The sequence below is a fragment of the Mobula birostris genome, chromosome 8 (genome assembly GCF_030028105.1).
Source record: "Mobula birostris isolate sMobBir1 chromosome 8, sMobBir1.hap1, whole genome shotgun sequence".
NCBI lineage: Eukaryota > Metazoa > Chordata > Chondrichthyes > Myliobatiformes > Myliobatidae > Mobula > Mobula birostris.
Window position 1 is genome coordinate 21,538,597 of NC_092377.1, and position 13,640 is coordinate 21,552,236.

At 41.0% G+C, this 13,640-nt stretch overlaps 1 protein-coding gene across 1 annotated transcript in view; it reads right to left on the reverse strand.

Annotated features, from left to right (window-relative positions):
- Positions 1-13,640, reverse strand: part of birc6 (baculoviral IAP repeat containing 6) — a 270,551-nt gene that overhangs the window by 137,798 nt on the left and 119,113 nt on the right. The window contains 5 exon segments of the mRNA XM_072264879.1: positions 7,611-7,826; positions 10,535-10,666; positions 12,143-12,209; positions 12,211-12,271; positions 12,939-13,076. Coding sequence (XP_072120980.1) covers positions 7,611-7,826; positions 10,535-10,666; positions 12,143-12,209; positions 12,211-12,271; positions 12,939-13,076 — 614 coding nt within the window.

Genomic DNA, 13,640 nt, shown 5'->3' on the forward strand with positions numbered 1-13,640 from the left:
AGGATTTCTTCTACAGTCACTCCAGTAAATAACATTTAAGTAAGACCAGAAGATATAGGAGCAGAAATAGGCTATTCAGCCCATCAAGTCTGCTCCACCATTCACTCATAGGCTGATCCAATTCTTCTAGTCATCCCAATCCCCTGCCTACTCCACATACCCTTTGATGCCCTGGCTAATCAAGAACCTATCTATCTCTGCCTTAAATAAACCCAATGACCTGGCCTCCACAGCTGCTCGTGGTAACAAATTCCACAGATTTGCCACCCTCTGAAGTAATTTCTCCGTATCTCTGTTCTAAATGGATGCCCTTCAATCCTGAAGTCATATCCTCTTGTCGAAGACTCCCATACCATGGGAAATAACTTTGCCACTTCTAATCTGTTCAGGCCTTTTAACATTTGAAATGTTTCTATGAGATCCCCCCTCATTCTCCTGAACTCCAGGGAATACAGCCCAAGAGCTGCCAGATGTTCCTCATACAGTAACCCTTTCATTCCTGGAATCATTCTCGTGAATCTTCTCTGAACCCTCTCCAATGTCAGTATATCCTTTCTAAAATAAGGAGCCCAACACTGCACACAATACTCCAAGTGTGGTCTCACGAGTGCCTTATGGAGCCTCAACATCACATCCCTGCTCTTATATTCTATAGTTCCAGGAATGAATGCCAATATTGCATTCGCCTTCTTCACAACCGACTCAACCTAGAGGTTAACCTTTAGGATATCCTGCACAAGAACTCCTAAGTTCCTTTGCATCTCTGCATTTTGAATTCTCTCCCCATCTCAATAACAGTCTGCCTGTTTATTTCTTCCAAAATGCATGACTATACACTTCCCAACATTTGTATTTCATTTGCCACTTCTTTGCCCATTCCCCTAAACTATCCAAGTCTCTCTGCAGGCTCTTTATTTCCTCAACACTACCCGCTGCTCCACCAAATTTAGCCACAAATCCATTAATCCCATAGTCCAAGTCACTGACATACATCGTAAAAAGCAGCAGTCCCAACACCGACTCCTGTGAAACTCCACTGGTAACTGGCAGCCAGCTAGAATAGAATCCCTTTATTCCCACTCTGTTTCCTGCTGATCAGCCAATGCTCTACCCATGCAAGTAGTAACTTCCCTGTAATTCCATGGGCTCTTATCTTGTTAAACAGCCTCATGTACACTTTGTCAACAGCTTTCTGAAAATACAAGCACACCACATCTACTGCATCTCCTTTGTCTACTCTGCTTGTAATTTCCTCAAAAAATTGTGGTATATTTGTCAGGCAGGATCTTCCTTTCAGGAAACCATGCTGGCTTTGGCCTAGCTTGTCATGTGCCTCCAGGTATTCCGTAATCTCATCCCAAACAATCGATTCCAACAACTTCCCAACCACTGACATCAGGCTAACAGGTCTATAGCTTCCTTTCTGCTGCCTCTCACGCTTCTTAAATAGCAGAGTAACAGTTGCAACTTTCCAGTCTGAAATGTACATTTTCAGCACATCGAATGCTTAGACCACATAGCTTTACTTCCTGATCTCTCAACTTTGTAACACTAGTAAATTGATGCGACTTAAACACCTTCAGTTTCAAATCAATCATGTTTTTAAAGATTGTTTTCAAGTATTTAAGATGGATTTCACCTTCATTGCAAAGTTACTATGAACACAGAACAATACTTTCCAAAGCTGCTTCGTTAATACTCCACCATACAATCAGATGTTTGATGCTAATTTACTTCATTCCAAATAAATTTGGTGGAAATGAGAGTAAAGTGTGAGCAACACAAACACCTACGTCAGGATGCCATTCATCAACTATAGCTCAGCATTTAATACCCTCATTCCCACAATCCTGATTGAGAAGTTGCAGAACCTGAGCCTCTGTACCTCCCTCTGCAACTGGATCCTCGACTTCCTAAATGGAAGACCACAGTCTGTGCGGATTGGTGATAACATATCCACCTCGCCGACGATCACCACTGGCGCACCTCAGGGGTGTGTGCTTAGTCCACTGCTCCACTCTCTATATACCCATAACTGTGCGGGTAAGCATAGCTCAAATGCCAACTATAAATTTGCTGATGATACAACCACTGTTGGTAGAATCTCAGGTGGTGATGAGAGAGCGTACAGGAGTGAGATATGCCAACTAGTAGAATGGTGCCGCAGCAACAACCTGGCATTCAACGTCAGTAAGATGAATGAGCTGATTGTGGACCTCAGGAAGGGCAAGACGAAACAGCACATACCAATCCTCAAAGGGATCAGAACTGGAGAGACTGAGCAGCTTCAAGTTCCTGGGTGTCAAGATCTCTGAGGAACTAACCTGATCTTAACATATCGATGTAGTTATAAAGAAGGCAAGATAGCGGTTATACTTTATTAGGAGTTTGAAGAGATTTGGCATGTCAACAGATACATTTAAAAACTTCTATAGTGGTACTGTGGCGCGCATTCTGACAGGCTGCATCACTGTCTGTTATGGAGGGGCTCGTGCATAGGACCGAAAGAAGCTGCAGAAGGTTGTAAATCTAGTCAGCTCCATCTTGGGCATTAGCCTACAAAGTACCCAGGACATCTTTAGGGAGCAGTGTCTCAGAAAGGCAGCATCCATTATTAAGGACCTCCAGCACCCAGAGCATGCCCTTTTCTCACTGTTACCATCAGGTAGGAGGTACAGAAGCCTGAAGGCACACACTCAGCGATTCAGGAACAGCTTGTTCCCCTCTGCCATCCTATTCCTAAATGGACACTGAATCTTTGGACACCACCTCACTTTTTAAAAATATACAGTATTTCTGTTTTTGTACATTATTTTAAACCTATTCAATATACGTAATTGATTTACTTATGATTTTTTTTCTCTCTCTGCTAGATTATGTATAGCTTTGAATTGCTACTGTTAAGTTAACAAATTTCACATCACATGCTGGTGATAATAAACCTGATTCTGATTAATGTAAAGTCATGCTTGATGATTAATGGTGGACTCAGTCATGGAAAATTACAGCACAGAAGCAGGCTTTTCAGCCCATCTAGTATGTGCTGAACCATTTAAACTGCCTCGTCCCTTCGACCTGCACCAGGTCCATAGCCCTCCGTACGCCTGTCACACGTACCTATCCAAACTTCTCTTAAATATTGACATCCAGCTCACATGCACCACTTGCACTGGCAGATCATTCCACACTCTCACAAACCTGAGTGAAATTTCCCCTCATGTTCCCCTTAAATTTTCACCTTTTACCCTTAACCCACGACCTCCAATTGCAGTCCCATCCAACATCAGTGGAAAAAGCCTGCTTGCATTTCCCCTATCCGTACCCCTCAATTTGTACACCTCTATAAATCTCCTCTAAACCTTCTATGTTCGAAGGAATAAAGTCCTAATCTATTCAATCTTTCCTTACAACTCACGTCCTCCAGAACTGGCAGGATCCGTGTAAATTTTCTGTGTACTCTGTCAACTTTACTTACACTCTTCCTGTAGGTAGGTGACCAAAACTGCACACAATAATCCAAATTAGACCTCACCATCATCATATACAACTTCAACATCCCATCTCCTGTACACAATACTTTGATTTATGAAGGCCAATGTACCAAAAGCTTCCTTTACAACCCTAACCTGCTGTGATGCCACTTTCAATGAATTATGGACCTGTATTCCCAGATCCCTTTGATCTACCACACTCTATTCTGTCCAACTGTTCACTGTGTAAGACTTACTCTGGTTGGTCCCACCAAAGTGCAAAACCTCGCACCTGTCTGCATTCAATTCCATCTGCCATTTTTCAGCCCATTTTTCCAGCTGGTCCAGATAGTCTTACTGGCAAAACAAAATCTGCAGATGCTGGAAATCCAAGCAACACACACAAAATGCTGGAGGAACTCAGCAGGCCAGGCAGCATCTATGGAAACAAGCAGAGCTGATGTTTCAGCCCAAAACATCAACTGTGCTCCCCCCCCACCCCCCTCCATAGATGCTGCCTGGCCTGATGAGTTCCTCAGGCATTTTGTGTGCATTGCATAGTCTTACTGCCATTCACTAACCCCAAATTTCGGTGTCATTTCTAAATTTGCTGATCCAGTTAACTACATTATCATCCGGATGATTGATAGAGATGACAAAGGACACAGCACCTATCCCTGCAGCACTCCACTCGTCACAAGTCTCCAGTCAGAGAGGCAACCATCAGCTACCAACTCTCTGGCTTCTCCCCCAAATCCAACATCTAATCCAACTTACCAACTCAGCTTGAACGTCGAGCAACTGATCCTTCTTAAACAACCTCCCATGCGGGACCATGTCAAATGCCTTTCTAAGTCCCCACACACATCACTGTCTTGCCTTCATCCACTTTGCTGGTAACTTCCCCAAAAAACTCTCAGATTAGTTAGACACAGTCTACCACACATGAAACATAGAAAACCTACAGCACAATTACAGCTGTGCCGAACATGTCCTCACCTTAGAAATTACCTAGGCTTACCCATAGCCCTCTATTTTTCTGAGCTCCATGTACCTCCCCAGGAGTCCCTTAAAAGACCCTATCGTATCCACCTCCACCACGGTCGCTGGCAGCCCATTCCACGCACTCACCGCTCTCTGCGTAAAAAAAATTTACTCTTGACATCTCCTCTGTACCTACTTCCAAGCACCTTAAAACTGTGCTAACCATTTCAGCCCTGGGAAAGTGCCTGTGACTATCCACACGATCAATGCCTCTCATCATCTTATACACAATGAAGCCACACCACACATGAAGCTATGCTGACTATCCCTAATCAATCCAAGTGTATCCATACACGCATATATCCGGTCTCTTATACTACCTCCCAATAACATTCCCACTACTGATGTCAGGCTCACTGGCCTATAATTTCCTGGGTGGAACAACATCAACTATCTTCCAATCCTCCAGTACCTCACCTGTCGCTAACGAGGATTTAAACATCTCTACTGGGGCCTGTCAATTTCTGTGCTTGCCTCCCTCAGGGCCGAAGGGAAAACCTTTGTCAGGCCCTGGGGATTTACCCACTTTAATTTGCCTCAAGATAACAAACACCTCTTTCTCTGTAATCTTCTAACAGTCCATGACCTCACTACTACCTTCCCTCACTTCAATAGACTCTAGGTCCACGTCTGGAGTAAATACATATTCAAAAAATCAATTTTTAGGATCTCCCCATCCCTTTTGGCTCCACACGTGGATTACCATCCTGATCTTCTGGAAGACCAATTTTATTCTTAGCAATCCTTTTGCTCTTAACACAGCTATAGAATTTTTTAGGATTCTCCTTCAACTTGTCTGCTAGGGCAACCTCATACCTTCTTTTAGTCCTCCTGATTTTTTGCTGAAGTGTTCTCTTGCACTTCTTATATTCCATTGGTACCTCATTTGACTGAAGGGAGGCTCATAACCCATAACAAAGTAATCTCTGCCCACATGCAGCAAGTTTAGTCTAGCATTTGAGCATAAACTGATAAGTAGCAAGGAACATTTTTAACTCTAATGGAAGTCAGCTGCAAACTCCAGAAACACTGCCATATCATGCTTTTTGAAAACTTCCTTGGTGATCAAATTCCAGAGTTTACCTTGTGTTAACATTATGAAAATTTTTGTTTTTGGCACTTAAGCAGTTGTACTGAAATCTGCACAGCAACCCAGCCCAGGGATATTGCTTCCACCTTTTTAATTGCAAGAAAATAAGTCTTTCAATTTTACTTGTTAAACTGATTTTTGTGTAAAGTTTCTCAACATACCTGCAATATCAGGTACATCCAGAAGCAATGAGAGACCTTTATATATGTGACCCATGGCTAAACCAGCAATTTAACATTTTTCCAACAGTTTCATGGGGAGTTTATTCTGACCAACTACGCGAGGATTATATTACACAAGGACTCTGCCCTGCCAGCAATAGGATCTGAATATACATAATTGAGGCCATCATTGTCTCATTCTCAGAAATGTTTGTCATTAAACTTTAATTACTCTCAAAATTGTATAAAAGTAGTAGCATTTTAAGAATTGTAGCCGTTCCTACTCAAATCTTATCCTGTTCCTACAGGGAAATCCTCAAGTTAAAAGATTACTCTGTTGAAAATAGTACAATTTTCATTGCTCTGTTTTTTTTTGTTCGTTCATTTGAACAATGCCACAGAGAATCCATTTGTCCTTTGTATATCCCACTACTAACCTTTGCTTTGCCATCAGTAGAACACACCGAAGAAAGGATTTCAGTAATCTGATGCATTATGATCCCTGTACCGTTTTTGAGACCAGATCAATTAGCCTGAACTTGATCCACCAACTTCAAGTCCCAGGAAAAGCAATGTGGAAACAATATCCTTAAATTTACCCATGAAAGGATCATGTTACACGAGCCATTTTAATTAATTAAACAGAATTTAACCACTGCTCATTTTTAGGCTTTTATAGTAAAAACAGTTAACAGCTGTTCCTGCAGTTAACATCTGGTACACTTCAATATGGTGTTTATTTCATAATTCTTCAACTAACAATGCTCAATTACAGAATTTTAAAGTAGTAAAAGACCAGAATTTTTTTTAAATTACAGAGACCTGTTGGGGGAATAGAATTCCCCATTGGTACATGAAGTGATGACTGGAGGGCATACGTTAAACCCAGAGTCAACAGAACGAGAGAGGTTAAAGAAACGATTTATAAAGAGAGGGCCACCAGTAGAAAAACAGTAAAATTCACAATGAAAAATATGAACCAAAGAATGAGATAAATAAAGTTCGTCCCTTGAGAACTTTCTCAGGACATTGCCTCATCACCTTTCAGAGAGCTGACACATGATGAGAAAGTGTTAAGCGTCCTGTGCTGAGGTGGGGTTGGGGTGAGAAAAGGGAATGGTGAGCAAAGGTTGGAGGCACCTTTTAGAGGACAATCACAGGAATACAAGGGCTACAGGTCCTGGAATCTGATACGGTGGTGATAGTAGGAACCATTAGTGGAGAGGTTACTTATGACTCCCTTTATTTACCAGATTCAGGTACTGGTAGCCCTTTCACCTCCAAGCTGCTGTCTTCTTCTTCCCCATCTTGCTCCATTTTCCTTGTACTTTTCTCTTTCTGTCCACTTCCACCACCTGCCACAATCTTCCAACAACACCTCTTCCCCTCCCCAGCTCAAGCTCACCCTCCCCTCATCCCCCCCCAGTCCACCTACTACACTATAATCCTCTCCTCTTTATACAAGGCCATATCTCCTTTTCCACTCAATCTTGATGCAAGGTTTCAACCAAGATATTGACAACTCCTGTTCCCCACACTCATCGCCACAACCACAAATATCGCTCAGTCCAGAGTTACTCCAGATTGTTTGCTGCTGCAGGTTCCAGCATCTACAGACTCAGATCTTTACTTTACAACATGAACAAGAGCAATGCGTTAACAATAGTCAAATGTAGGTTTGACCAAGATGAAGATTTAAATAAAGTCAACTGAATACCAAATGTGTAACAGCAGAATCTCTTTAGTCATTATCTTTGGGCCTTAGGAGAGGATACAGGGTTGGGCAGTGAAGTAGTTACAGGAACATTTTCACTTCAGCAGCTGAGAGCATCTGTATGCACTCACCTTGCAGACAAAGAGCAGAAGATCTGCATGACAAGTAAAATCCATGGATAGGAGAAACAGTGCAAGCTTCTGCACCACAGCAATGCACCGATCATGGGACAAAGTAAATGGAAGTGGCTCCACCTCTGGGGAGTCTTTCGTTGAGGATGATTCTGAATCTACGGTAGTGCGAGGCCACTCTGCAGTCCGGCGCAAACGAATAAGGTCTTTGAAATGCTGTTGTGAGATAGAAGTTTGGGTAAAATGCAATTAACTTTTCAATTAAATTGGACCAACTAAAATTTATACATTGAAATAATGTTCTAAAAATTTTTAAACAAAAATCTCTGCTCATGAGGAGAAAAAAAAATTACCATTAAGCATTGTATTAACACAGAATCTGTTTTCTATTTACAGGGGATTTTAGTAAAATAAATGCAGAGAAACTGTAAAAGGGAACCACCCTGTACATCATAACCCAAACTCCTTACAGCATCTCTTGTAGAGACGGGGAGCTGGGCCTCTTGCCCCAGGAGCAAATCTCATTACAAGCTCAGCTCTGGGTTCCCCAGTGACTTTTGGAGGGAAAGAAAGTAACAACTCTGTTGCTCTTTCAGCTTAGCTGCAGGAGTCCAAAATGCAACTCCGTATTTGGAAAATAACTAACTGGACTTATAAACAAGGAAGTTATTTTAAAAACAAAGATTTTCAAATCGTTGCACACTTTTTAGTCCACTATTTTGGTAACAATCAGTGATTTGAAAAACTAAACATCTTAGTTAGTGCAATTGGCAAATAAACCTGCAAAAATAATAAGATAAAAAAGTTCAACATTTCTCCAATCCACCTCCCATTCCCTCCTCTGATCTCAGATACCCATTTACTCTTGATCGCGACCACTAAATTCTTGGGTGGCCAACCTTCCTTTCTTATGGACATTTCCTCCAATTGTTTTCATCATATCAAAGCTATGTTAAATGCTGCTTTGATCCAACCACCCTCTCTACAAGATTCAGTTGTCGCATCCTAAGCGCATTTGAATTTCACCAAAGCAATGAAATGCCCCTAAGCAACATTCAAACTGCTTTACCTTCCTTTTACCATACAATTCTTTCACAACTCAAAATACCATCTTTCTTCACTATTCAATTTAGAGGGGACTAATCGATCTGTCAATTCATCCACGAGACTGGTTATTGGATCCCCTGTCATATACCTGCAGAGCAGCCCAGGAATCCATGTCCAACCACCCGATTTTGCTCAGTACATGCCAGCGCTTGGCAACATCATCCGTGGAGATGGAATTGTCTTACATAAAATGATATCCCTAAGCTCTGTTATCCAGCTTTCTCAAATATTTCACCTCAACTAATCATTCAGCCTTCAATAGACCACAATCAAAAAAAATGATTGAAGTCAGTCATTGGTACCTGCACATCACAAGTTGTGCATCGATGCTGACTTCTCAGAGCTTCTATCCTATCTTCGTAATGCCCCCTGCCTCAACTCCCTATTTAAGCACAGATATTGTTTACTGTTCCCACATGCCCCTCGCAACTACCTCACTTGATACCATGCTCCACCTTCCTCTCCTATTGTTACCACTTTTGCCACCACTGATCCTAGCTTCTGTGGCTATTTCCACTCTCTTCTCCGCCCGCCATCTGCCTATCACCCCTACTCAATTGCATCCACCTATCACATGCTAGCTCTTGATCCACCCTTTTTTCTAACTGGCCATCTCCCCTCTGACTTCCAGTCCAGATAACGAGTATGACAAAACACTTGAACATGCAATTCCTTCCAATAGGCATAACCTAATCCACTGAATTGCTCCAGCATCGTGTGCATAGCTCCAGATTCATCTATAGTCTCTTATGCCTCTCTTACCTATATAACGGCTGCCAGGAATCAGTGGTCTGGACTTAACTGTTCATCTTAACCTCATCCTATCCCATTTCTTAATAGTGCTAGGTTTATTAGTTATTCCCTCAGTTTGATTTTGATGATCAAGGAAAGAGATTACAAAGCTTCTTTTGCCTACTTTTAAGATCATTGTATGATCTATACTTCAGGCCCACTTTCCTCTCCAATCTTCATATGCACCAGGTACCAATGTCCAAAATATTATTTTTCCCCACCTTGAAAATGCTTACCGTGCATTAATCCACTGCAGTAGCAAACCGTAAAGACTTACAATTCCCTGCTTAAATAAATTCTCATCTAAATGGCAGATCCATTACCCTGAGATCCTGTTTCAAACCTCCGGCATCAGGAAGCAGCCTCTCAGCATTCACTGAGCTAATTCCTTGTGGTATCTTCTATGCCTCAATGGGCTCACCACTAACTCTTCAAAAATCCAGAAGGCCTATTTGATTCATTCCTTCATCCATGAATCAATTTCCAGAGCACTGACAATGCAACAATATTAAGTATGAAGATCATCTGATAACAAAGGCCATTGCAGCATTTGCTTTCTCAATTCACAGCTTCATCTCCACCTACTTCAAGATGCCTTTTTTCAAGCTATCATTTCCTCTTCCTACAAAATTCCATAACTCTCACATTTTCCCCACATTGCACTTCATCTACCATCTTCTTGCCTACTCTCACACTATCTCTATCCCTTTGCCAACTTGGCCCCTTCCTCACATATCACCTTCCAATTACCCTAGCTTTCTATCAGCAGCAAACTGAGATATGTTAAACTGCCTTTTCATGTTGCTAAGATACAGTATGAATAGCCAAGGCTCTAGGACTACTCCCAGTAATACCTCCACTAGTAACAGTAGATCTGTGAACCATAGCAGCCTGATTTCCATTAAAGAAATGCTAAATACATGAAATTTGTTCCTGCAAATAAAAGTATTCTTGTCCTGATCTGGACCAGTAGTACTGCAACCATTTGAAACACTTAAGCTATAGAACAAAAACAGACGTCATACCTTTGACGTAGCTTGCTTTAGTTTTGCCTGTTCTACCAAAAGTTTATATGAGGATCCTTTGCTGCTCTGGATCTTCTCTTTCTCTATTTGCTCAACTAACGCCTTTTGTTTTGCTTTTAACAAATTGAGTTGCTGCAAAAGAGGTTAAATTAGTTGTCAGTTTTATATGTATACACACCCCCAAAACACATGCTAATTTACAGCATATCCTTAAACACCTTGACTTTTTACAAAGTAAGCTGATGCATTTGCCTCTTTCCCTCCCCTCCAAGCTAGCTCCTCATACTTTATCTCAGTAGTAACTCTGACAAAAACCTGACTAAGAATACCTCGAAGGCAACCTACTCAAAAGGTGTTTGCAAATGTATCTCTTCATGAACCACATGCATGCCTAGAACAATCATCTTCCTCACAGTCCCTCCCTGATTGCAAGCCTACTTATGAAATAATGAATTCTCATGGGTATGACAGGTATAAAACTCTAACCCAACACTTAACACAACACTTCAGAGGGTATTAAGATCAAGTTTAGATTACATATTATAATAAGCACACTAAAAGCAGCAAAACTCATTTTGGAACATTTTCCCAAACCATACATTCTCCTTATTTATGGGGGGGGGGGAGAGAAAGAGAAAGAGAGAAAGAGAAAGAAGAAGAGAAAGAGAAAGAGAAAGAGAGAAAGAGAAGAGAAAGAGAAAGAGAAAGAGAAAGAGAAAGAGAAGAGAGAAAGAGAAAGAGAAAGAGAAAAAGAGAAAAAGAGAAAAAGAGAAAAAGAGAGAAAGAGAGAAAGAGAAAGAGAAAAAGAGAAAGAGAAAGAGAAAGAGAAAGAGAAAGAGAAAGAAGAGAGAGAGAGAGAGAGAGAGAAAGAGAAAAAAGAGAAAAAGAGAGAAAAAGAGAGAGAAAAAGAGAGAGAAAAAGAGAGAGAAAAAGAGAGAGAAAAAGAGAGAGAAAAAGAGAGAGAAAAAGAGAGAGACAAAGAGAGAGAAAAAGAGAGAGAAAAAAGAGAGAGAAAAAGAGAGAGAAAAAGAGAGAGAAAAAGAGAGAGAAAAAGAGAGAGGAAAAAGAGAGAGAAAAGAGAGAGAAAAAGAGAGAGAAAAAGAGAGAGAAAAAGAGAGAGAAAAAGAGAGAGAAAAAGAGAGAGAAAAAGAGAGAGAAAAAGAGAGAGAAAAAGAGAGAGAAAAAGAGAGAGAAAAAGAGAGAGAAAAAGAGAGAGAAAAAGAGAGAGAAAAAGAGAGAGAAAAAGAGAGAGAAAAAGAGAGAGAAAAGAGAGAGAAAAAGAGAGAGAAAAAGAGAGAGAAAAAGAGAGAGAAAAAGAGAGAGAAAAAGAGAGAGAAAAGAGGAAAAAGAGGAGAAAGAGAGAAAAAGAGAGAAAAAGAGAGAAAAAGAGGAGAAAAAGAGAGAGAAAAAGAGAGGAGAGAGAGGAGAGAGAGAGAGAGAGAGAATGAGAATGAGAACTGGGAGGGAGTAAAAGGGGCATACACACATGGTGCACGTATTGTGTAACTGCTCAGCAACTTTGATTTTGTGAACATGAAGCTTTCACATTGTTTGCTGGAATAAAATATAACACCTTATCAGAATTCATTGTCAGTTGCTGAGAAGTACCTGTTTGTGGTGTATGAGCTGCTTACGAATTTTTCTTGAATACAGCCGGTCAAGACTGCTGCTTCCCTTTGGTAGATCTGCCTGAACACTGCGATTGGAGATTGTTATTGATGAAACTCCACTGGTTTCCTATAGGAAGGGAAATCCCAGTCTTTTATAACAATTAACTGAATTTAAGCTTGAATTCAAAACATTCAAGTCCAAGTGAAATACATTTTTCAGCATTACTCAGTAATATGCTATCTGCTGGCAGTATAGACATTTTCTGTGCAATCTGTACTAGCTAAACAAATGGAAAAATGCATGCAAGTATGTCATTTTGCTATCAATTGAAGTGGCAAACATTGAGATAGCAGAATTCTACAAAATATTATTTTCATATTTTCCCACTTCATTGGAGATCATTAAACCCATCAGATCTATGCTTCCTATTAAAGAATTCTTGATGGTTCCATTCCTCTACTTACTTCCCTGCAAGCTACTCCCCCACCTGATTCTCCTCACACACCCCTACATTTCAGACAATTTACAGTGGCCAATTAATCCTTCAGCGCATCTTTAGGATGTGATAAAAGCAGAGACCTTGTGTTTGCAGGGGGGAAATGTAAATTTCCATGCAGACAGCACCTGAAGTTAGGATTAAACCTAATCCGACAAGAGTTAGGAAGCAGCAGACCTAACTGCTGCACTACCATGCCAGCCTTCACAATGGATTAGTGATGTGAATGCTAATCCATTCATCATAAGCAAGTTAACTTGGAATTTAAACACCTTGGGAACTTGCAATGAAGAATACCTGTCAGAATCCGTTCCCTGTCTTTACTGTTTAATGGCTTTTTGGCAGCAGCCACTTCATCTTCAACACTTGCAACGTAGTCCAGCAGCCGAGAAACTAGCATCACAACCCAACTGACCATTGGGATATCCAAAACACCTGCAGAAATGAAGGGAAAGTTAGACACTGCAACTGTACTGTGCAGCATCAAGCTGCCTTGTACCTTAAAGAGCTTGAAGGAAAGATGATTACCAAAGGTTCTGGCTTGAAAAACACAAATTGGAGTTTTTCACTGCATAGAAAGGCGTATGCCTGACACATTCCTCCTCGCCATTGGTATAGGAGGTGCTGCCGCATGAAGGCAACATCTATAGGCAAAGATCCTCACCATCCAGGCCCTACCATCTTTAGACAACTATCATCAGACAGTAGGTACATAAGCCCGAAGTCCCACTCCATTAGGTTCAAGAACAACTATTTCCTTTCGGCCATTCACTTCTTGAACAAACTGGTCACTAAAATGCTTATCACTACAGTTTGAACTACAAACACTTTGACCACTTTGCAGGAGATGGACTTTGTAGTTGTTCCAATTGTGTTTTCTTGTGAAATAATTGTGTACGCTTTTCCTGTGAAAGATGCTTCTAAGATGCTATGTATCTGTGATGCTACAAGTAGCAAGTTGTTCATTGCACTTGTGCATGTGACAATAAGCTCAACTTT